Below are 23352 nucleotides of genomic sequence, written 5' to 3'. Positions count from 1 at the left end.
TCTCATAAACGACATTAATATAAGTTGCTTACCACTTGAGCCAACGAGCCAACTCTTGTTGGTCACCACTTGAAATATACAAGTATATTTCTTATATATACAACCTATATTTTTAAAGCTCTTTACATTTTACATTTTCACGCCCTCGAAAGTAAAATATTGACCCTGAGAAACTAAGAAAAGTGGTTTGCCCCTTTTGGTTCATCATCAAAATCATGATATTCTACTAATTTTGTTTGTTTGTTTTTTTTTTTTTTATTGTTATTATTCTTTTTATGAATTATATCATGTCTTTCAAAATAAAATTTAAAAAAGAGAAAATAATAATAATAATAATAATAATAATAATAATAATAATAATAATAATAATAACACTACATTGATACTAGGCTCTGTTGATTACTCAATCTTCAATCAAAATTCTAAATTATATTGCTCACGCTAGACGAAGTAAATTCTTCTTAACAGCTAACGATCTTATTTACTCTCTTAGTAAGAAGAAAAATTACATACAAGCAACAATACCCAAATTCATATCTCATACAATAATAATATCATATGGTATAATATGATATGACTTCTAGCTCATACAGTTCAACCCCATTATTTGGCACACCCAATAACATAATCACTCTTTAGGGATGAAGTTCTTGAACTTTGATTCCATCTCATACCACGATTCCAAGCCAATCATGTCATTAAATTCGGAGAAAGTAACCATTTTGTCCAAATCATCCCTAGTGGTACCCTTGTCCTTAAGAACCTTCATGATTTCAACCAAAGCTTTGGTTGTAGCATAGAGTGTTGAGAGTGGATGAGCAATCAAGTGGAAACCGATCTCCTTGAATTCTTCCGGAGTATGTAAGGGAGTTTTTCCTCCTTCGATCATGTTAGCAATCCTCAAACCTTTTACACCCCTAACAATCTCTTTGAGCTCCTCGTCGTTAGCTGGTGCTTCAACAAAGGTAGCATCAGCTCCTGCCTGTAGTTACAATATAGAAGCAAAGGTATCATCTTAATGTATTTGAAACTCGGAGAAGTACTATATATATCTCAATCAGTACCAAGGTCTATAATCGAGAAATTTTAATAGAACTTGCTAAAGGCTTATTATTTACAAGCACAATATATATTATGTATGAAATGGAGTTTATAATGTTGGTATAGAAGGTTATATATACCTCTGTGTAAAGGTTTGCGCGTCTAATAGCTTCTTGAAGACCGTGGGGTGCCCGTGCATCAGTCCTAGCTACCAGGAAAAAATCAGCATCTCCAATGGTTTCTCTTGCTGCTGCTATTTTGATTGCATGCTCTTCTGCAGGTACAACCTGATAGAAACATCATTCAAAACAAAGCAAATTTGTTAGCCCTGATGATTGCTTTCATATGCTTAGATGATAGTTAGATTACTTGAATGTATCAGATTATATGAGTAACAGATATAGTGAAAATAGGAGACAAGTGATGCGATTACCATTTTGCCACGCATATGTCCTAAGAAAAAAGACAGAATGTAGTGAATTAGTATGGATGTAGAGACTAGAGTACCATATTTAACAGTATATATTAAGACTGATAAAACAGAGGAATGTCGATATTTACCACACTTCTTCGGCCATACTTGATCCTGTCATGAAGTAAATTTAAAGTTAATTTAACACCCTTAAAGAGTTTTTAAGCTATATGATACCGAATATACATATAAACATATACTATACTTAAGCATTCAACTACAACCTTGTTCTAAATCATACGTTCTTGTAGTTTGGTTACTTAGGGCCTGTTCTGTTCAGTTTAATTTCAGTTCAATTTAGTTTAGCTCCAATCAATTCAGTTCTTAATTTTGTTCTCTCATAAACAATTTATTTTGGCTCTATTCAGTTCAGTTCAACCCCTATTAGCTCAGCTCAGTTCAGTTGTTTTCAGTAAATCGGAACAGACCCTTAGTATAGTTAACATTATTTCAATTTACATCAGCTGTACTGTTAGTCTATGGACACAGGACAGTATGCCAACTTCTGTTAATTCTATCATTTCATTAAATTTGTAACTTCTAAGTAATTATAATTCATTATCCTATGCAATTACACGAGAAGAATAACACAAGCAGAACCATTTACCTCTAGAAAGATACCCTTAGCACCAGCTCTGATCAACTCTTTAATGAACCTTTGTACATTGAGAGGACCACCACCGCCAGTGTCTTCGCACATCCACAAAAATAAAATAAAAAATAATTAAATAAATAAAAAAATTATGTAAGGGCTACGTAGGGGAAAAAAAAAGTTATCGTGGTACATGAAACATGACGAACACTAGTCTGTTACCTCCATCAACAATGACACACAAATCCGGGGCAACAGCTGTTATTCTACGAGTAACTTCTGTAACTTCCGTGGTTCTGTATAACATATAGTCATCATATATCAATTAAAAATCCTAAAAGACACAAACTAAGGGCTTGTTTTGATTTACTGAACTGAGCTGAGCTGAACCGAAATGAACTGATTGGGTCGAACTGAACTGAACTAAACTGAAAATAAGCTGAAGAGAACAGACCCTATTTGGCCACTTTTTCATCTTCATAAAAAGGAAATATAAGTATCAATTTTGTTCTATGCTAGAAACTGTGCCTAGACTAGATGTAGCATGAACTCAAAACTCATTGATTAGAACATATGTTGTTTTTATTTAATCTAAGAGTACATGAATAACATGCCATAAATAAAGAAGGAGATGATTATAATGAAAGATTGAAAGGGTTATTAATCCTTATTATTATGAAAAAGTTAAATGGTTGGGTTCACATATTTCAATAGCAAAGTAAAAATGATCAACCGACAACCCCTATATGGGCGATCTCTCCAAGTCCACATTGATTTATAAATATGTCATGTTTAAAAATTAATTCAAGTGGTAATTGATTTAAATGACGTAAATAGAGAATAAAAAAAATGATTATTATCCAAAAATTCAATGACAGAGTTTGTACCTTCCAACAACAAAGTTAGAATGTCGAGCCCCAACCGGGCTATCCCCCCCCACCAACTATAAGAGTATAATGTATTAATGAATTTGGTGTTATATTACGCTGTTGCATCAAATCATAAATTCTAGAAAAAGGTACAGCATATTCTGATGACTTAGACATAAAGCCAGACAAACGTGTATACTCACTTAGGCCCATTTCTAAAAAAAAAAGTGTAAGATAAAATTAGATACTGCTTGTAGAAAGTAATTCCCTTTTATGTTAGCTTTTACATACTATTGAAATCGAATTAGACCAATAATATGATCAAAGAAAAAAGTTAATGTTGCCCTACTTTGAGTTTCAACTTTCAACTATGTCCATAACTCCATGTTATATAAAGCTTTGACACATTAAATCTCTATTGACTTTTAAAATATCTTGAATATTTAGATATCAATAAGCTAAAATTAGTTTATTAAGGTTTATTTCTACAATATGTGCTCCATAATAATACTAATTAGTAGTGGAAGCCACCTAACAAAATGACCTTCTATAATAGTTGTGAATTGAAGTAGTTCATCATGAGGATTTTGTTGAAATCCCGATAATACATAGTGGACAATTTAATTAAAAAATATTGCTAATCATGATTTTTGGGACTTAAATAAACAAAATTAGTTCATCACCAAATTATAAACTTTTATTTTCATAGCTAGTTGTTGTTAAATCAAGTAATTCTTTGGCAAATTCATGAAAACACTCATCTTTTCAAGATCTAAGAAGAGCTTGTATGAGGTTAGTTTTAAATATATGGATTTATCAAGGTGAAATACCATAAGTTTTCCACATTTATGATTAAGGAAACGACACGAATTTACAAAGATAAGCCTTTGATAAAAACTGTCAAGTTTAATTTATACTTTCTCCCAAGTCCCAATTACTCAAACAAAATATTTAATGGCATCTTAATATAAATGTGGCCAGTTTTTCTAATCTACCTCCTCAATCATTTCATATATGTCCACAAATATGCAAGCTAATTGTACCCATTAGAGTAATAGACCATTACAAACTTAAATCAATCTTTCATAAAATTATCATGATTTGTAAAAACTTAAACAAAGAATTATACCAGGCAATTATTAGAGGGGAGTTTCCACCGGGACCATTTGGGATCCGACCCCTGGTAAATTATTGTAATTAATTAATTAATGAACGTAAATAACCTTATTTTACAAATAAATATCAGAATATAGTGATTAATTTTGAGCGAGAGGTAAAAGATTTAAATCTCGGCCCCTCTAATACTTTTGGCCAAAATCCGCCACTGGCAATTATGAACTTAATTATTAGATTAATAGAATAAAGGAAAGATAAAGATAGAAATATACGTGAGCAAGCCAAAGTCAGGCAAGCCAAGTAGTGTAGCGGAAACACCGTAGCCAGAGACAATACAAGCCTTCAAGCCAGTTTTGGAAGCGATAGTAGCCGAGAAAGCGTCTTGAATACCCGGCATCAACACCGATCCTTCCTCCGCGATAAGGCGGTGCATTGTAGTGTTGCCCTGAGCCACATTGTTAGCATCAATACAAGACATTTTGATGAAACTTGGTCACTTGAAACTAGCTAGCGTTGTTTTTGTATTGTTTGTGGCTTAACAATGATATGATATACGGAGTAGTATATATTTTCTGTTGTTATGTTTTGTAGTGTGTACATATATTGTTGCCTAATTAGTAGCCTTAGTTTACGCAGTATTAGTCGCTTTGTATAACAGTATGTGTAGTCTTGTACTCTTGTTATCTTATTTATGACTAACAGACTAATAGTACACTTGGTAGTCGGTAGGTTTCTCTTCTCCTAATGCTTTTTTTTTTATACCGATCAAAATAATTTCTTCGTGCTTTTCAAATGCATCATTTTTTATATTACAGATTTTTAGATAATTTTTGAAATGTATAGAGATGAAGAATAAAAATAAAGAGGATATGTGCCTATGCATTTTAATTAAAACTTTATCTATAAAAAGTACTGTAATACTTCGGAAAATTTGCAAATTGCATCCATTTAAAGTTAGGGCCTGTTTTGATTGACTAAACTAAACTGAACTGAACTTATTGGAGTTGAACTGAATATTTTATGAGAGTAGGAAATTAAAAACTCAACTAAACTGAACTGAACTTATTGGAGCTGAAGTGAACCGAAGTAAACTGAAAATAATATGAAGAGAACAGACCCTTAGTATTTTGCAAATTACAGCCATTTAAAAAAAATTGCAAATTACGGCTCAAAAATTCTTATAAATTGTAAATTACAGCCTGATTTAACTTTTTTCATCGGTTTACGTATTTAAAAAACGAGTGGAGTAACATATTCTTCGGAAAAAATGAGTAGGTGGGGAGTTTTGTGGCCAAGTTTCTTTTATTTTTGAACCCAGTGGAAAGTTCGTCCTTTGTAATTTTGTTTTTTTTGGGTTAAACATAGGAATCTGGCAAAATTGAAAAGCCATTGAAGGGTCCCTATTTATGATGAGTAGTAATTTATGTTTTACATGATGTTAACATCGGCATATCACATCTCGTTCATTGCATGGTTGTATGAAATTTACGGTATATGAGGGGCCGGTGAAGTTGAATTCTTATCTTAGATTATCAATGGCATTAGTTAAAAAAAAAAAAAAATGACATTGAGCCAAGGAAGTTTAATTCTTAAGATGTGCCCTATGTATTACATATAAGCATTACATATCTTTCTTTATATGGTACTCGTATTAGTTTAGAAATTCATGACATAATCACGCGCAAATTAGTATAAATAATGAACATATTTCATTAACACTTTTCTCTTTTAATTTCTTATACTCACTTACCCAGGGCCTGTTCTCTTTAGCTTAATTTCAGTTCAGCTCAGATCCAATCAGTTCAGTTCCTAATTTCCTTCTTTCGTAAACAATTCATTTCAATTCAGCTCCAATCAATCCAGTCCAGTAAATCAGAATAGGCCCTTAAGCCCTAAGGGCAGTTTATAGCATTTTCTTAATTCTTATCTTATGAGATTAATTCTCACAAAAAAGAAAGATTATCAACAATATTAATTACAATATGAGTTTAGGCCGCACACACTAAAAAGTAAGTACAATTGGAGGGTTTTATACTTTTATGATTTGAGTCTTAGATAATATGATCACTAAAAATATCGATAGAAGACAAGAGTATTAATTAAAGCTTATTTCTTTCATGCTGTCCAATATAATACGCATGAAATACAACTAAAATTGTGGGATTTTATATATATGAGTATTAATTTAAACTTATTTCTCCCTATAATTGATATGTCTGGAAATTTTAAAATGACTTAGACGAAATACATACTTATTAGAAATTTAAAGAAATCATAAAAAGTCCATTTTATTGGTGTTTTCAGTGTAAAATTAATTACCACATATCTAGATTTTGATCAATGTCAAATCAACCCAAAAATTAATGACTAATATCAATTGATTTTTCTTTAACTTGAATATGACATCCACAGTTCTTGTTGGTGTGTACTAAACTAATTCACTCATGATTAAAAGGCTAATAACCATTAAGAAGCAAAACTTTTTTTAAAAAAAAAAAAGAAAAAAAGTTCATAGCACCAAAAAAAGTACTTGTACTCCGTACATCAATTAAAACCACACGAAAAAACGAATTAACCATTTATTTATCTTTTTCTTGGATAAAGGCGTGTCCACGTTATTTTCTCCTTTTTTTTTTCAGAATTTTTTTTGTCTTCGGCAACCTTGAGTATGTATCGGGCTAAAATGACAAAACTACAAAAGCGAAACTTGGACTCATGCCTTTGTTTCATCACTCATCGACAAAGTCAAATTACTGTACTGTGATGCTCTTTGTAAATTGTAACATTTGCATCCAAAGCACTTTTATAGATTATTTATATTTATATACGCTTTTTATATGAGATTCAAAATCATGGTTGAGCTTATGTTATGTAAAGATTAAAGATCAAATTTATCACTACATTACCTATACGTAATACATTGGCAATAACGAATATACTAAGGACAAAACTTGTTGGGTGGTTAAGTATATTTATTTTAACAGTTTAGGCATATAATATATCGCAAAGAAATCTCATTCAATAAACCAATAATAAATCCTCACCCAAAATAGGAAAAAATAGCTTCAAATTATATTTAATTTACTAATTAATATTGATAAGATTACAAGCATCTACACCTTGTAGGCTCTCAAAACAGGAATCAAACTTACAATAATACTCAATATGCAAAATTATTATTTTCTCAAACAAATATTAAACTAATTTCATAATCTTACAAAACTCAAATGCATAACCATGCATGCCATTGATTTCAACTCTTGATAGGTAAAAAAAAAAAAAAAAATCTTAGGATTCCAAAGATTTTGGGGTGAAGTTCTTGAACTTTGATTCCATTTCATACCAAGATTCCAAGCTAATCATGTCATTAAATTCAGAGAAAGTAACCATCTTGTCCAAGTCATCCCTAGTGGTACCCTTATCCTTAAGAACCTTCATGATTCCAACCAAAGATTTGGTTGTAGCATAGATTGTTGATAGTGAATGAGCAATCAAGTGGAATCCCATCTCCTTGAACTCTGCTGGTGTGTGTAATGGGGTCTTTCCACCTTCAATCATGTTAGCGATTCTCAAACCTTTCGTACCCTTGACAACCTCGTTAAGCTCATCGATGTTTGCAGGTGCCTCAACAAAGGTTGCATCAGCTCCGGACTGTATATAAATAAAATTTAAATGTTATGACATTTATGCATCTTATCATAATCGTATAGTTAGCTCATATAAATACAAATATTTTTTTTTTTTTGGAATATATAGTGCCTAAGCCTTTATGATTGATTGAATTTCCTTATACGCCAAATAAATTAAAGTTAGTGGTTTGATAATGAAAATTATATAAGACAAGAATTTTTTGTCTGAGTTCATCAATATTGAAGAATGTGTTTTGTTTATCGGGGGTATTTTAATTTGGTGTCGTGTTATTTTGTTTTTAGGGTCGTACCTCTCTGTAAAGGTTGGCACGTCTAATAGCTTCTTGAAGACCGTGAGGTGCTCTAGCATCAGTTCTTGCTACCAAGAAGAAATCAGATTCTCCAATAGCTTCTCTTGCTGCTGCAATTTTAAGTGCATGCTCTTCGGCAGGTACAACACTCTTACCACGCATATGACCTATAAATTAAGATAAACAAGAAATAAATTTCTAACGCTCAATATGGTCTACCATGTTACAATTAATGTAAAAGTATGGTTGAATATATTTGCAAAACTATAGATAATGTGCAAAGTACTTACCACACTTTTTTGGCCATACTTGGTCCTGAAAAAATTGAAATACATGTGATCCAATCAGTAAATATTCTTAAATTAAACAAAGAAGTGAAGAACCCCCTTTTTTTTTTTCTTACTTGTAAAGTTGATTTCTTAGTCACATTCAATTCTAATTATTGTCCTACTATCCTAGTATATTAAAGTGAGTCGTGAAAAACATTTTACCTCTAGGAAAACGCCCTTAGCACCGGCTGCAATCAAGTCTTTGATGAACCTTTGCACATTGAGAGGGCCACCACCTCCGGTGTCTGTCATAATCCAAGAAATTACACCTTTTATAAGTAACGTACGTCTTTATAACAATGGGACATACATGAATGAGATCTTTAATTTTTTTTTTTTTACCTCCATCAACTACGACACACAAACTTGGAGCAGCAGCAGTTATTCTCCGGACAACTCCTACAACTTCCGCGGTTCTGTATCACAAATTCGTATTAATTAAATAGGATCAACTAACTCTCATGTATGACCCCTCTTAAAAACATGTCTTATCGAGTTAATAACAAAACAATACCGTACCCCAGCCTCAACAAAAACTAGGAATTATTGTTGAACCTTAATCACATATTCAATTGATCAATTAAAGTTCAAGATATATGTACTTGTAGATAACGCTGTAAAGGTCCAACAATTTTTAGATGAACAAAATAAGCCTTTGAATATTCATGCCTTTTTTTCTCTCACTTTTAATTAGATAAAATTACAAAGTCTTACAATAATATAGAGTAATAATAATTTTAAAATTTGCTCTTTAATAATTTGTACCAAAATTTTGTTTTATAACTCTAAATTTTGTTTTAAAGGTCCAACAATTTTATTTTATTTTTTTTTTTTTTTGTAGGGAGCTTTTTCATTAAATAAACAATTCATTATTACATATTTGTATTGAAGAAGTACGCGTTAAATTTCATTTTTATAAAAAAGAAAAAAAAAATTTAGACGGCTCAAAATAATAAGTAAATAAAAAAGACAAGTAGTTCGCCTCTCTTCGTGGGGACAAAATCAAACTCTACAAACGACAAAAAAGGCCAAAAAAAGATAAATCCAATTTCAATAAAATAAATTTTGGCCGGCCATAATAATTCATGTACGAACATGAACTTTTTCACTACTAGTCTACTACACATCTCAAATATAATCGCAACAAAATATTAAAAAAAAAATAGACGAGCTTTTAAATATTATAATTTATGCTATATTCCATTTCTGATTTATGAGTATATACTCTTATATTAATTAATTATTTTCAGATCTTTTTCAAGTCAAAATGCACAAGAACATTCCAGCGAATATATAATACCAAATAAATTATGGAGTATAATGTGTATAACAATAAGTTAAAAGGTCAATCCTTATGTTATACTCCTAATTTAGATGTAGTAGCCGTAATAAGTGGATCATACAAGCACACACTTTTTAGATGTGTAATTAATTTGAATTAAGACTATGATTGCAAAAATAACTGAGCATTGTCAACTTTCATGATGAATTTAATTAAAAACTCGCAAATTATTGCTTAAATTGTGGCAACGTAGCTATGTGAAACGTTACTCGCTTTGTCCTATTTTAATAGATCACATATTAGAATTTTAACATATTGTAAAGTACGTAGATGTACAAAAATAAAAGTAATAAGAGAGAAATATATACGTACGTAAGCAAGCCAAAGTCAGGCAAGCCGAGGAGGGCAGCGGAAACACCAAAACCGGAGACAAAGCAAGCTTTGAAGCCGGTTTTGGCACAAATGGCGGCAGAGAATGCGTCTTGGATACCCGGCATCAACACCGATCCTTCCTCCGCGATCAAACGATGCACGGTTGTCCTCCCCACGACGGCATTGCCATTGGTCTCAGGAAGAGAACCCATTTTTTTTTTTTTGAGATTTAGTGGGAAAGGAAGAAGGATAGGAGAAGATGACTTAGGAACTTTTCTTATTTTTGTAAAGTTTGAGTTGAATAAGTTGGCTTTGATTGTTGTTCTATTTATAGTAGTAACTAGTGTAGTAAGACTAGGTAATAATGAGTTGTACAAACAAAAGATGCAAAATGTAGGTGGGAAATTTCGTGGATTTATTTTATTTTATGCGAAGGGAAAATTTTTGGATTTTTTTTTTTCTTTTTAAGTAGATTAAATATTAGAATTATATTGGGAAATTTCGTGGTTTGGATTATTTTAGTGTCAATTTGAAGAAATATAGGGGGTCCCTCCACGTGAGAAAATGCATGGTTGTAGTATTTGGTCACGATTAAAGGTTAAGGGGAACATAACACCAATCAAACTACATCTAAGTCACATGATCTAGTGATAAACTCACATGATGTCTCAATAGTTGCTTAATTTTTGCAAGGTTAATAGTATTGTACTCCAAAGATTGGATGCTTCATTCCCTTTGTTTATTTAATTGGCATTGTTTTGACAAAGATTTAAAATTGAAAAGTTTTTAGTATGGATGTTTGTGGTCGGAACAAAAAACTGTTTTAGGGAGATTCCTTGTATTATAAAGTGTATTTGTTTTAACTTTTAAGTCTTAGAATTGTAGATCGGATTATCAGTTATAATATGAGACTCTACATCATTTATCTAAAAACTAGTGTTTAGATCGTGTATTGTTTTATGTATATATGTAGTGATTATTTTATTATAATAGAAACCAATCTCATCATCAATTATGGCTAAAATAATTTTCACTATAAGAAATTGCTATTTTGCCGTCAACAATGATATTCGATTGGCAATGTAATATGAATAACCGACGATGGTCCTTTATTATACAGTTGAGCAATAATTAAAAATCACATATAGTTTGGTATGTGTAGGTAATTATAATGAAATTATTGACTGTGTAGGTAATTATGAAATTACCAGTGTGGTTGATCTTTAGTCAGCAATTGAAATCTTAAACGCCAGAGAAGAAGAAAATTACGTGAATATTGCAAGAGAACACTAACAAGTACCAACTTGTGATTTGGACATAGTGTTATTAGATTATGTGAAACTTGGAGTACGTTCCATCGATCATATATTTATAAAGGTTACAATATGGATAATACAAGCAATGTTAGAAATTTGTCTAACAATTAAGATCTAATCACATGAATTATTCAAAGCATGTGAAGAGAACTGTAGAAATATGTATATATGTGTAGTATTTGTATAGTTATACTTAGTGCAGGAGTAGTTTTTGTTTTTGTCTGTTTCTAGCCTTGACAGCAACCATGAGCTGTATTCTTTGTCTTGTAGTGATCAAGGTGTGTATATATGTATGAGAAGCAGATCTTTCTAGAGTTGAGAGCCCCTAAAATTATTCATCCGCCTCTATTCAATACTGAAATATTTTGGCTGAGCATACAAACCTAAATATACTCTAATTTTCTTCATGTTATTAGAGCTCACCAGGTTGTGAGATTAAAAAAATCGAATCTTTCTGAAATAGAAAGCTTGAATCCTTAACCAAACACTAAACCAAATATCAAAGTTTTAATCTTTAATCCTTTCATAATTTAATTTCTGAAATAGAAACTCATAATGGAGGGTAAGCAAGTTGTTCCTTATGCTGATCCTCATTATTTGGGAAGCTCGGATAAGTCAAACACACCATTGGGAATGATTGTCTTCAATGGAAAGAACTATGTCAACTGGAGCAGAAGAGTAAGGATGGCTCTAGGGGCAAAGAACAAACTTGGATTCATCGAGGGTAAGATATCTAAACCAAGTGTGTCTTCTGATGATTATAATCAGTGGATAAGGAATGATTGCATGATTAGATGTTGGCTATCTGCTAGTGTAACTCCACAAATTGTTGAACAAATGTTGATAGTAAACTCAGCTAGAGAATTTTGGACTGAATTAGCTGAGAGATTTGGGCACTCAAATGCTCCTCAAATCTATATGCTTAGGAAGGAGTTGAATGGATTGAAACAGAACAACATGAGTGTTTCAGAATATTTTGGGAAGCTTAAGGTTGGATGGGATCAGCTTAGTAGTCTGGAAGGAATGCCTGAATGCACATGTGGTTTTTTCAATAAATGCACATGTAATGTAATGAAGAAATTGATGTAAAGAGAAGAGAAGAAGAAGGTGATGGATTTTCTGATGGGATTGAATGTTGGTTATGATAACCAAAAGAAAATATTATAGGCATGGATCCATTGCCTAGTGTTAATAGAGCACACCAGATGGTTTTACAAGTTGAGAAGCATAAGGAGATATCAGGATTGGATGAAATAGGCTAGGGGTGAGCAAAAAATCAGGGTACCCTGAATCGGAACCGGAACCTGTTAGGAACCGCAGGTTCCGGAACCGGAACCTGTACAAGAGGTTCCGGTTCCGGGTAGCAAATTGGAGAACCTGTTGTAACAGGTTCCGGATCAGGTTCTCAATTTTTTGGAACCGGAACCTGTAGGGTACCCTGTACCTGATAAAAATATCACTTAATTTATAATTACACACTAATTTGTACTCAATTTTTAAATAATATATATCAAAATTGCAATTATAAAAATATATATATTAAATTTGTAAGACAACTACTATAAGTTTGTCTTATTTGCGAGTTGTAAACATTATAAATTAGTGACTAACCAGTTTTATATTAAAAAATCTACAAAAAGTTCGTGAGTATCTTATAATACAGGGTACCCTGAATCGGAACCGGAACCTGTAGGTTCCGGTTCCGGTTCCCAATTTCTAGGAACCTGTTCAACAGGTTCCGGTTCCGGTTCCCATTTTGAGGAACCTGTTGCAACAGGTTCCGGTTCCGGTTCCTGGAATTTTTACAGGGTACCCTGTTATGCTCACCCCTAAAATAGGCTTAGAGGCGAATGCTTTACTAGCTGCTAAACCTTTTCATGGAAATAGGCAGAACAACAATCAGAGTCACATGAATAATTACCAAAATGGTAATTATTGGAGAAGAGAGACCAAGGAAGAAAAAGAAAAGAAGTGGTGTGAGAATTTCAAAATGAAGGGACATACAATAGATGGATGCTTCAAGATTTATGGGTATCCAGATTGGTTTAAGAACAATCCAAAAAGAAAGGCAGGAGTGAGATATGCTGCAAATGTGTCTGGAATAGGACAATGCATTGAAGATGATCCCCTTGAATCACCTGAACAAGGACAGACAAGCAATGGACAGAAATCAGATTCTGAAATGCTGAATGCAGTGGTGCAGCAGGTAATGAAAGTAATGAATCAGAAGCAACAAGGTCAAAAAAGCAGCTCAAGTAATGCAGTGAATATGAGATATTTTGCTAGTATTGTCTCAACCTCAAATGCTTGTGCCTTTTATGAGAATGTTGATAAAGGTTGTTGGTTGATTGAATCAGGGGCATCTGATCACATGGCTAGTGATAATAAACTGTTTTGTGATATAAGAAATTTAAAAAAACATGTTAATGTTGGAATGCCAGATGGAACAATTAGAATTGTGAAAGAAATGGGGAACTGTGAAATTGAATGAACATATAATCCTTCGAAATGTGTTGCATACATCTGAGTTCAAGCATAATATACTGTCAGTGAGTAAGTTGATGGAGCAAACAAAATTGAAGGTGATATTCACTTACTATGGGTGTCTATTTCGGGACCCTTGTAGTAGAGAGGCACTTGGACATGGAGAGAAGAGTGGAGGGCTTTACAAGTTAAATCTGGACAAGAAACCTGAGAGAACTGAAGAAGGAAGAAGTGGAGTAGAGAAGGTGCAGAATAAGGCTAATGTTATGGCTTGTAAAAAGAAAGTTTTGAGTAGTAAATCTAGAGAAAATTTAGATTTATTTCATGCAAGATTAGGACATACTTCTTTATCCAAGATGAAACATTTGAGTATTTGTGATTGTAATGGAGTTTTTGAATATTTTTGTGATACATGTTGTTTGGAAAAATACCACAAGTTACCTTTTAATACAAGTTCTTCAATTGCAAATGCTATTTTTGATTTGGTTCATATGGATTTGTGGGGACCATATAGGACTAAAAATGTCACAGGGGCAAGTTATTTCCTCACAATCTTGGATGATTATTCAAGAGTGACCTAGACTTATTTGATGTCAAATAAGGAACAGGTTAGACAGGTGCTGCAAATGTTCATTGCATATGTGCAAAACCACTTTAATACTTCTATTAAAGTGATAAGAAGTGATAATGGGACTGAAATATTTTAGTCAGAGTGTTCCACAATAATGAAAGGGAAAGAAATTTTGCATCAGATGAGTGTTGCAGGGAACCCACAGCAGAATGAGAGAGTTGAAAGAAAGCACAGGCATTTGATAGAGACATCAAGAGCAATGAGAATTCATGTTGGGTTACCTAAGAATATGTGGGGTGAATGTGTGCTTGCAACAACCCATATTATTAACTTGCTGCCTAGTGCAGTGTTAAATTAGGAGATACCTTTTGAGAGATTGATGAAGAGAAAGGCAAGATATGAGCATCTGAGAGTGATAGGCTGCCTATGTTATGCTAGTAACAAGCATAGAAAAGGGAATAAGTTTATTGCCAAGGCAACCAGATGTGTTCTAATTGGATATCCTAGTGATAAAAAAGGATACAAAGTGTTTGATTTAGAGTCAAAGCAAATATTTGTATCTGGAGATGTAGTCTTTAAAGAAAGCATTTTTCCTTGTAAACAAAATGATAAGGAATATGCTGTAATTCCTAGAAATATTCACCTGAATTTTGAGACATCAGATGAGATGTCTACTGACAATATTTTGCATGAAATTCCTTTCAGAGAAGAGGAAGATCAAGATGGAGTTGTGAATGAAGGAGCACATGAAGTGTTAGAACAAGAGATTCAAACACTAGAAGAAGACATGAATGAAGAAATAGGAGATCAAGAACAGAACATGGAACAAGAAGCTTTGAGAAGATCCATAAGAGAAAAAAGACACCTTCAAAATTAAAGGGTTTTGAATGTAATAAGAGGCTGCAATAGTTGAAAGGTATAAATCAAGAAGCTGAACCAAAAGATGTGAACCTGATACATGTTACTCTTGATAACAAAGAGTATTATACACCAGATTACATTGTGTCCCTTAACAATGTAATGAAGATAGATCAACCAAACACATACAGAGAAGCATCACAGGATCCAAGATGGGTGAAAGCAATGCAAGAAGAGTTACAAGCAATAGATAACAATGGAACATGGGAAATAGTTGATCTGCCAAAAGGGAAGAAAGCTATTGACAGTAAGTGGGTTTATGCTGTGAAATTGGATCCAAATGGGAAGATTGTGATATTGAAAGCAAGGTTAGTAGCAAGAGTAGACAGACAGGTGGCAGGGAAGGATTACAAGGCCACTTTCTCACCAGTGGCTAAATTTGCAAGTGTTAGACTGATAATTGCATTAGCAATTGCAAGAAACTGGAATTTATATCAATTAGATGTAAATAATGCATTTTTGCATGGATACTTAGAAGAAGAAGTATATTTGAAGATTCCAGAAGGGTATAGAATGGAACAAAGGATAAAGTTTGCAGATTGAGAAAAAGTTTATATGGCTTAAAGCAAGCTTTGAGGCAATGGAGTCATTCTTGATAGAAAATGGTTCAAGCAGTGTAGAAGAGATTACTCTTTATTTGTGAGAATAGTGAATGGTAAAACTTGTATCATCTTGGTGTATGTTGATGATTTGATCATCACTGGTGATGATGAAGAAACAATTGCTTCTATGAAAAGAAAACTGGATGATGCCTTTACAATAAAAGGATTTGGGATTCTTGAGATTCTTCTTGGGAATTGAGATAGCTAGAGGAGAAAAGGGTACAATGATCAATCAAAGAAAATATGCTCTAAACATTGTGAGAGATAGTGGAATGGAGGGGTGTACACCATGTACATTTCCTTTTCCAAAGGGAGTAAAGTTGTCAACGGAAACAGGAGAACTGCTTGATGATCCTGAAAGTTATAGAAGATTGGTGGAAAGCTAGGTTGCTGTATTTGAACTTATTTAGGCCTGATCTATCCTTCTCAATTCAACAACTAAGTCAATATTTGAGCTGTCCTAGAAAGCCACATATGCAAGCTGCTCTGCATGTTGTGAAATACATCAAAGGAACAGTTGATCTAGGATTGTTTTACCCTAGTAACACTGATCATACATTGTCAGCCGATAGTGATGCAGATTGGGGAAGTTGTGCTTTTAGTGGAAGATCCTTGACAGGCTTTTGTGTATCTTGGTAGCTGCTTTGGTTTCATGGAAAACGAAGAAGCAAAAGGTGGTCTCAAAATCATCTTATGAAGAAGAATTTCGAAGCATGTCACAAACCACAAGTGAGATAGCATGGATAGTTGGTTTATTTGAGGATTTTGGACAGGATTTGCCTATTCCTGTCACCTTATTTTGTGATAATAAATCAGCAGAATATATTGCGCATAATCTAGCACTCCATGACAGAACAAAGCATCTCAAATTGGACTGCTATTATATTCGAGATAACATTGAAGATGGTACAATTACTACTTGTCATGTTAAATCTTCCCTTCAATTAGCTGGTATTCTTACAAAATCACTCCCTGCACATCAACATTGGTTTATATCGTCCAAGTTGGGACTTGCTACTTTGTGCAACTTGAAGGGGGGAGGGGGGGTGTAGAAATATGTATATATGTGTAGTATTTGTATAGTTATACTTAGTGCAGGAGTAGTTTTTGTTTTTGTCTGTTTCTAAGCTTGACAGCAGCCATGAGCTGTATTCTTTGTCTTGTAGTGATCAAGGTGTGTATATATGTATGAGAAGCAAATCTTTCTAGGGTTGAGAGCCCCTAAAATTATTCTTCCGCCTCCATTCAATACTGAAATATTTTGGCTGAGCATACAAACCTAAATATACTCTGATTTTCTTCAAGAACATATAAAATATATATTCCCTAACATACGCACACAAAGAAGGTCACACGCTAATTAAAACTTAATCTAAAACATAAAAATAAGTCTCTTTGTAGGCCGCCTTTTGAATTGTGAATAGATATCAAAGTAATACCTAGCTAATACAAACAAGAAAAACTCAAATATGACACAAGCAAGCTACCCTTTTTTTTTTTTTTTTTTTTTTTTTTGAGTGGACTAAAATGTATAATAACTACCGGCTCACAATGTTTGATGCATTAGTGTTGAGCTAAGTTGCTAAAAAAAGATAAAGTGCTCCAATATTTTTCACAATATATCGAGGGCAATGAATTACAAGATTACGAAGCCAACATGCAAAACAACAATTATGATGCATTGTCTTTTTTTTTTTTTTTTTTTGCTACTCAACCTCAAAGATAAGGAATTGAAATGACGTCATCTCCTAGTAAACAACAATATCCCGAAGTCGAACATTACTATGTTAGTGTCTAGTAACCAACTAACCACCCCAATTGCATTAACGTATAGGTGATCAAACATGTAGGAGCGCGCAAGAGAATACAGATATATAACTCATCATCGATGATGCCTTGAATCAAACACCATATGCACTGGACCTCACACGGTAGGGTAGTTTATGGACTGGCTTTGGGAAGCATCAAGACTTTATGCTTCCCGCTCACTTTTAGGTAAGTGTCAATCTAGCCTATAAATACTGAACTAAAAAAGCAGTAAGCGAAACTAGATTGATTTTATCAGGATCATTTTTCTTACCTTAAAAAAAGTCATAAGACTTAATTATAGTTATTTTAACACGGAGTATTATGTCTACCATGTCACCATGACGCATTGCCAATAATGCCAACTGTTGATTCATTATTATTCATTGCTACTATGGGTGTTTTAATTAATCCATAATTATAATGAATGCACAAACTAATATTCCATTTCATCTGAGCTGGATTTGATGAACTAAGATTGGAAAAGATAACAAGATCATGGCATTGTTTATGGCTTCATCATGTTTTGTAGATTAAAAAAAGCTACAATTAGTAATCGAAACATGCATGTCATGTAAGTTGATAGCTCAATAATTAAGTTGATAACTCAATTGGTACTTAATTAAAGCCATAAAAGTAGGAAAATACGTTGCCACCATATATAATTGACATAAAAAAGTTATGGCTGCTCAAAGTCTCAAACTAATCATTCGGTGATTGTTCTAGTTGAAATCGAAAATTTGATCATCACTCATTAGTTTTTAAATTGTTTTTGACAAGTTGACGAATACAAGCATCTATACATATAATTGAATTGTTAAATGTTATAAGGGGGCGTTTGGTTCAAACAATGGTATGGGTTTGGAATGAGGAATGAAACCTGGGTGGTATGGGGTTGGAACTTGATACTTGATTTCATGTGTTTGGTTTTTATCTAGGAATGATAGTTTTCCTTTTAATTTTAAACCTAAAGGTATGGGTATGAGCCATACCCACCTCCCCCCTTGGGTTTCAAAAACCCATACCTTGGGGGTTTGAGGTATGGGTTTGAAAAATGAAATTTCAAGAAACAAACACAAGGTATGGGTTTTGGTCATTCCAAACCCATACCTTATACCTAATATGCTTGAACCAAACACCCCCTAAATCTATACCATTTCGTTTAATGTAGAGAAAAAAAATCAAGTCACTTGAACCAACAACTACCATCCCATTTCAAATTTAAGAGATTTATGAATAAGGGTGGCTATCAGTTTATTCGGATTAGATTGGGTCAATTTCGATAGGGTTATTTTCACTTCTTTTTATCCGGATATATGCTTGTTTTAATAAAATTATTATTATAAAACATTAAATATTGACTATTAAATCAGTTTGGTTCGAATTAGATTAGATTGTATCGAGTGATTTCGATCTTGAGTATGGTCTAGTTTGCCAAATTTTATTTACAAGCGAGATTTTCAACCTTAGTTTACAATCTGTGTGCTCCCAGTCAATGCAAAGTCACCAGAAAATCAGCAAAGTTAGCAAAAATAATTTTAATTCAGTAAAATAAGGTAAACGGGCCGTAATACCTAATAATAATAATAATAATAATAATAATAATAAATCAAAGCAAAGTCACCAGAAAATCAGGAGCCAAATTTTTCGGAAGTTCCAATCATGAGGGATTTTACCATGTTGATTTGTTGAATTTATAACTCCAGTGTTTGAACATGAAGATAGTAATTGAAGTGCCCGGATAACAATTTTTTTTACAAGGTTGGTACATACCAAACTACCAACTAACAACTAACAAAGTATCAAGTGGTCCAAGTTGAGGCTAGAATAATGTCGCAGTAATTTATCTCAACTTATTAAATTTTACGACTAAAATTTTGTTTAATAAAAAAAAAAAAAAAAAAGAAAACATCCATCAATGTTGAATTAGTCACCTCACTGTTACATACGTAAATGCAACAACGTATTATAAAAGATTTTGTTAGAATTTGATAGATCAACAACTCGTATTGCATTGGCTCATTATAAATCTAAAGAAATTTGGTAACAATAATTTATTCATTTCAAATGAAAAGACAACTCTAGGTTGTATTTTACTAATTTAATTTGAACAAGAACAAAAGATTACAATGCATCTAAACTCGCTTTCATTCTAGTAATCAAGCTTACAACCTTACTCAAATGCATTTTTATTTCAAACAAATATTAAATAAGTAACAATGACATGAATTAAAATGAGCTCACAAATTCTATTGCCATTATTTGGCAAACTAATTCACATTATAGCGTGTTTGAATTTCAATTCTCGTATTATGAAATAATCAACTTGGACCAGGCTAACCACTTGTTTAGGATTCCAAAGATTTTGGGGTGAAGTTCTTGAACTTTTGTTCCATCTCATACCAAGATTCCAAGCCGATCATCTCATTAAATTCGGAGAATGTAACCATTTTGTCCAAATCATCCCTAGTGGTACCCTTGTCCTTAAGAACCCTCATGATTCCAACCAAAGCCTTGGTTGTAGCATAGAGTGTTGAGAGTGAATGAGCAATCAAATGGAATCCCATTTCCTTGAACTCTGCGGGTGTGTGCAATGGGGTCTTTCCTCCTTCAATCATGTTCGCGATTCTCAAACCTTTAACACCGTTCACAACCTCATTGAGCTCGTCGATGTTAGCAGGTGCCTCGACAAAGGTGGCATCAGCTCCAGACTATTAACATAATATAAAAAATAACTAGTTAGTGACCAGGGCAATGCCCCGAGTTTGTTAATGGGAAAATAAATATTGATTATTAATTTGAAAATTATTTCCAGACATTTTATAATTGTTAATGGGAAAATAAAATGAAGCGTACCTCTCTGTAAAGGTTAGCGCGTCTAATGGCCTCTTGAAGACCATGGGGAGCTCTAGCATCAGTCCTTGCTACCAAGAAGAAATCAGAATCACCAATGGCTTCTCTTGCTGCTGCTATTTTAAGGGCATGCTCCTCTGCTGGTACAACACTCTTACCACGCATATGACCTATACAATAAGATGAACAAGAAGTAATTAATTAAGGCCCGTCTTAAGTAATCAACTAATTAATCACATTACCACATTGGTAAAAAAAATGGTAAATGTTGAAAGTACTTACCACACTTCTTTGGCCACACTTGATCCTGTGAAAAAGTAAAAAATTCATTGGATTAATACAAGTCAAATATATATAAATAAAAATTCATTTGATTAATACGTAGTTAGTGTCACTTTCTTTATTAAGTACAGAAATTATAGATATTGCTCAATTACCTAATCATATTTTAAAAATAAACCTAATCCTATTTTAATTTAACTTGTTGTCTTATACTAATAAATGTAACAATGACACATGCAAAGCTATTTACCTCAAGAAAGACTCCCTTGGCACCAGCAGCAATCAACTGCTTAATGAACCTTTGCACATTAAGGGGGCCACCACCTCCGGTGTCTATCGTAGTAAATCAAGAAATTACTCGTTTAGTAACTATATTAATTAAAATAATAAAATACGAAAGGATGATAATAAATTATGTTTTTTTTTTACCTCCATCAACAACGACGCATAAACTTGGATTAGCTGCGGTAATTCTGGCAACAGTGTCCACAACTTCTGCGGTTCTGTATCGCAATATAATTCGTGTTAACTATTGCTACAAGTGCTTAAAATGATAATATTTTTTTTAACATGACTTTATTATTATAAATTGTTTTTCCTTAACATTAAAAAACCTATTTTGTCGAAAAATAATACAAAGAAATTTAGTAAAATCCTACCTAATTATTTTTCTACAAGTCACAGGTTTCATTTCCTATAGAAACGTTAGTTAGACTAGTTTGTAGTTTCAATGACTATTTTGCAGCATTAACAAAATTAATCATTAACGAATATCTCTCCTAGTGGGGGCAAAAAAAAAAAAAAAAAAAAAAAAAAAAAAAATTGATACTATTAAAAACGACAAAGAGAATAAAAAAAATTATTAAGACACCAAAAATAAAAAATTTAAAGTCCACTTATACAGCCACTAAATACAAACATAGAGGCAACAAAGCATATGAGAAATTTTGCATATTTCATTATCCAAATTAAAAATATATATTAATATAAAAACTCAAGATTTATGAACTTTTCTACTACAATCATATTTTTCCATTTTTTATTTTATTATTATTACTTCGTATTGTTTTTTTATTTACTCAGCATTCATGCATGTGATTACATGTGATAATTTCCATTTCTATCAAAATAATAATGAAATAATAATTTTATTACTAATATAATTATAAATTTAAAAAGAAAAATACGGTACGTACTACATTTCTTAATAGTGGGAAGCAAAACAGTTATGTTTTTGTAAAATTCGATTTAAGTCAACGTATGCCTAAACATTCCCATTACTTTTACCAAAAAGTTAAAGAACAATTATTGATACTAGTTGGTACTACGGACTACATACAATTAAGAGAGCAACCATATTATAACCCCTTATCTTTAATTTTTTAATAAATCAATCATGTGGAATATACGAGCATATTATACCTTTAGGCATTTTTCTTTCTTAAATAATTACAACGGAGTACTATATTTTATATATACCTCGAAAAATAATGTGTGACACGTAAAATAAATAGTTACTAACCTAGCATGTTATATGAAACACCGAAATTGTTACATTTAATCATTATGTACGTAAAAGAACTAATAAGAACGGTAAGGAATGAAACATACGTGAGCAAGCCAAAGTCGGGCAAGCCAAGGAGGGCGGCGGAAACGCCAAAACCGGAGACAAAGCAAGCTTTGAAGCCGGTTTTGGCACAAATGGCAGCGGAGAAGGGATCTTGGATACCCGGCATCAATACCGATCCTTCCTCAGCTATTAAACGATGCACGGTTGTCCTCCCTGTTGCGGCATTGGTCTCAGCTAGAGAACCCATTTTTGCTACGAAAAAGTGGAAAAATAAGAATAAAACCGCGAAAGGGAAGGAGGAAGGAGGAAGGAGGAAGGAGGTTTATTGATAGTAGTAGTTGAACTGAATGAAGATACCTTACATTGTTGTTCTATTTATAGTAGTAGAGAAGTGATGTAGTAGTAGCAAGACTTGGAATTGGTAGCAATGGCATTCAAGTAAATAAGAGTAGTAGGGAAATTTTTTAGGTGTATTATGATGAGTAGTAGTTAATTTAACTTAGGCAACATTTTTCATTTTTATTATTTATAACAAAAAATAGAGAAATTTCGTGGTTTGGATTATTTAAGTGTCAATTTTAAAGAAATTGTGTAAGGGTCCCTCCACGTGGTAAATGGCTTGGCTGTACTACGTAGGGTACAAATCTGTCCATGCCATATAACATAACCTACTAAAAATAAATTAATTAGTGACCTTTATAGGTCATTTAGGGTCAAATTATTATGCTCTTTTTTCTGTAATCTTATGATTTTGTTCTAGCTAATATAGTACGTACATAATAGATCCCTTTCTACACTTTAGAAAAACACTGACTTCTTAGTTATGTGATCTGATTATGTAAATACCACACTATTCAATTATTTGTGTATCATGTGTGCTCGATTTTTCTTTATAGTAATCATATGTGTATTGTATTTGTAGATAAAAAGAAAAAAA

General features: G+C 32.7%; 3 protein-coding genes across 3 annotated transcripts; all 3 read right to left on the bottom strand.

Annotated features, from left to right (window-relative positions):
• Positions 1-324: 324 nt before the first annotated feature.
• On the bottom strand, positions 325-4753 carry LOC145585230 (petal death protein-like). Its single transcript, XM_081641947.1, has 7 exons — positions 4363-4753; positions 2328-2401; positions 2121-2203; positions 1603-1627; positions 1475-1494; positions 1182-1328; positions 325-982 (listed from the first exon to the last, which is right to left on the bottom strand). The coding sequence occupies exons 1-7, from the start codon at positions 4566-4568 to the stop codon at positions 629-631; spliced, it is 909 nt and encodes a 302-aa protein (XP_081498073.1). The 5' UTR covers positions 4569-4753; the 3' UTR covers positions 325-628.
• Positions 4754-7140: 2387 nt separating this feature from the next.
• Positions 7141-10321, bottom strand: LOC145586455 (petal death protein-like). Its single transcript, XM_081643295.1, has 6 exons — positions 10014-10321; positions 8702-8775; positions 8522-8604; positions 8321-8345; positions 8031-8197; positions 7141-7741 (listed from the first exon to the last, which is right to left on the bottom strand). Exons 1-6 carry the CDS (start codon positions 10223-10225, stop codon positions 7379-7381), a joined length of 924 nt encoding a protein of 307 aa, XP_081499421.1. The 5' UTR covers positions 10226-10321; the 3' UTR covers positions 7141-7378.
• A 9420-nt stretch (positions 10322-19741) lies between these two features.
• LOC145586454 (petal death protein-like) lies at positions 19742-22862 on the bottom strand. Its single transcript, XM_081643294.1, has 6 exons — positions 22457-22862; positions 21275-21348; positions 21096-21178; positions 20846-20870; positions 20567-20733; positions 19742-20421 (listed from the first exon to the last, which is right to left on the bottom strand). Exons 1-6 carry the CDS (start codon positions 22660-22662, stop codon positions 20059-20061), a joined length of 918 nt encoding a protein of 305 aa, XP_081499420.1. The 5' UTR covers positions 22663-22862; the 3' UTR covers positions 19742-20058.
• Between the last annotated feature and the right edge of the window lie 490 nt (positions 22863-23352).

This window comes from Chenopodium album, chromosome 16 (assembly GCF_948465745.1).
Source record: "Chenopodium album chromosome 16, dcCheAlbu1.1, whole genome shotgun sequence".
NCBI lineage: Eukaryota > Viridiplantae > Streptophyta > Magnoliopsida > Caryophyllales > Amaranthaceae > Chenopodium > Chenopodium album.
The sequence above is the reverse complement of the archived record's forward strand: the minus strand, read 5'-3'. Positions and strand labels throughout refer to the sequence as shown.

Coding starts and splice junctions, on each gene's coding strand:
- LOC145585230 (XM_081641947.1), bottom strand. CDS start 4,568: ATGTCTTGTATTGATGCTAACAATGTGGCTCAGGGCAACACTACAATG. Junction 1,628..2,120: donor CTAAGGGTATCTTTCTAGAG/GTAAATGGTTCT, acceptor ACTTCATGACAG/GATCAAGTATGGCCGAAGAA. Junction 983..1,181: donor GCGCAAACCTTTACACAGAG/GTATATATAACC, acceptor TTGTAACTACAG/GCAGGAGCTGATGCTACCTT.
- LOC145586455 (XM_081643295.1), bottom strand. CDS start 10,225: ATGGGTTCTCTTCCTGAGACCAATGGCAATGCCGTCGTGGGGAGGACA. Junction 8,776..10,013: donor CCTGACTTTGGCTTGCTTAC/GTACGTATATAT, acceptor TTTGTGATACAG/AACCGCGGAAGTTGTAGGAG. Junction 8,605..8,701: donor GTGTGTCGTAGTTGATGGAG/GTAAAAAAAAAA, acceptor GGATTATGACAG/ACACCGGAGGTGGTGGCCCT.
- LOC145586454 (XM_081643294.1), bottom strand. CDS start 22,662: ATGGGTTCTCTAGCTGAGACCAATGCCGCAACAGGGAGGACAACCGTG. Junction 20,734..20,845: donor AGTGTGGCCAAAGAAGTGTG/GTAAGTACTTTC, acceptor CTTATTGTATAG/GTCATATGCGTGGTAAGAGT. Junction 20,422..20,566: donor GCGCTAACCTTTACAGAGAG/GTACGCTTCATT, acceptor TTATGTTAATAG/TCTGGAGCTGATGCCACCTT.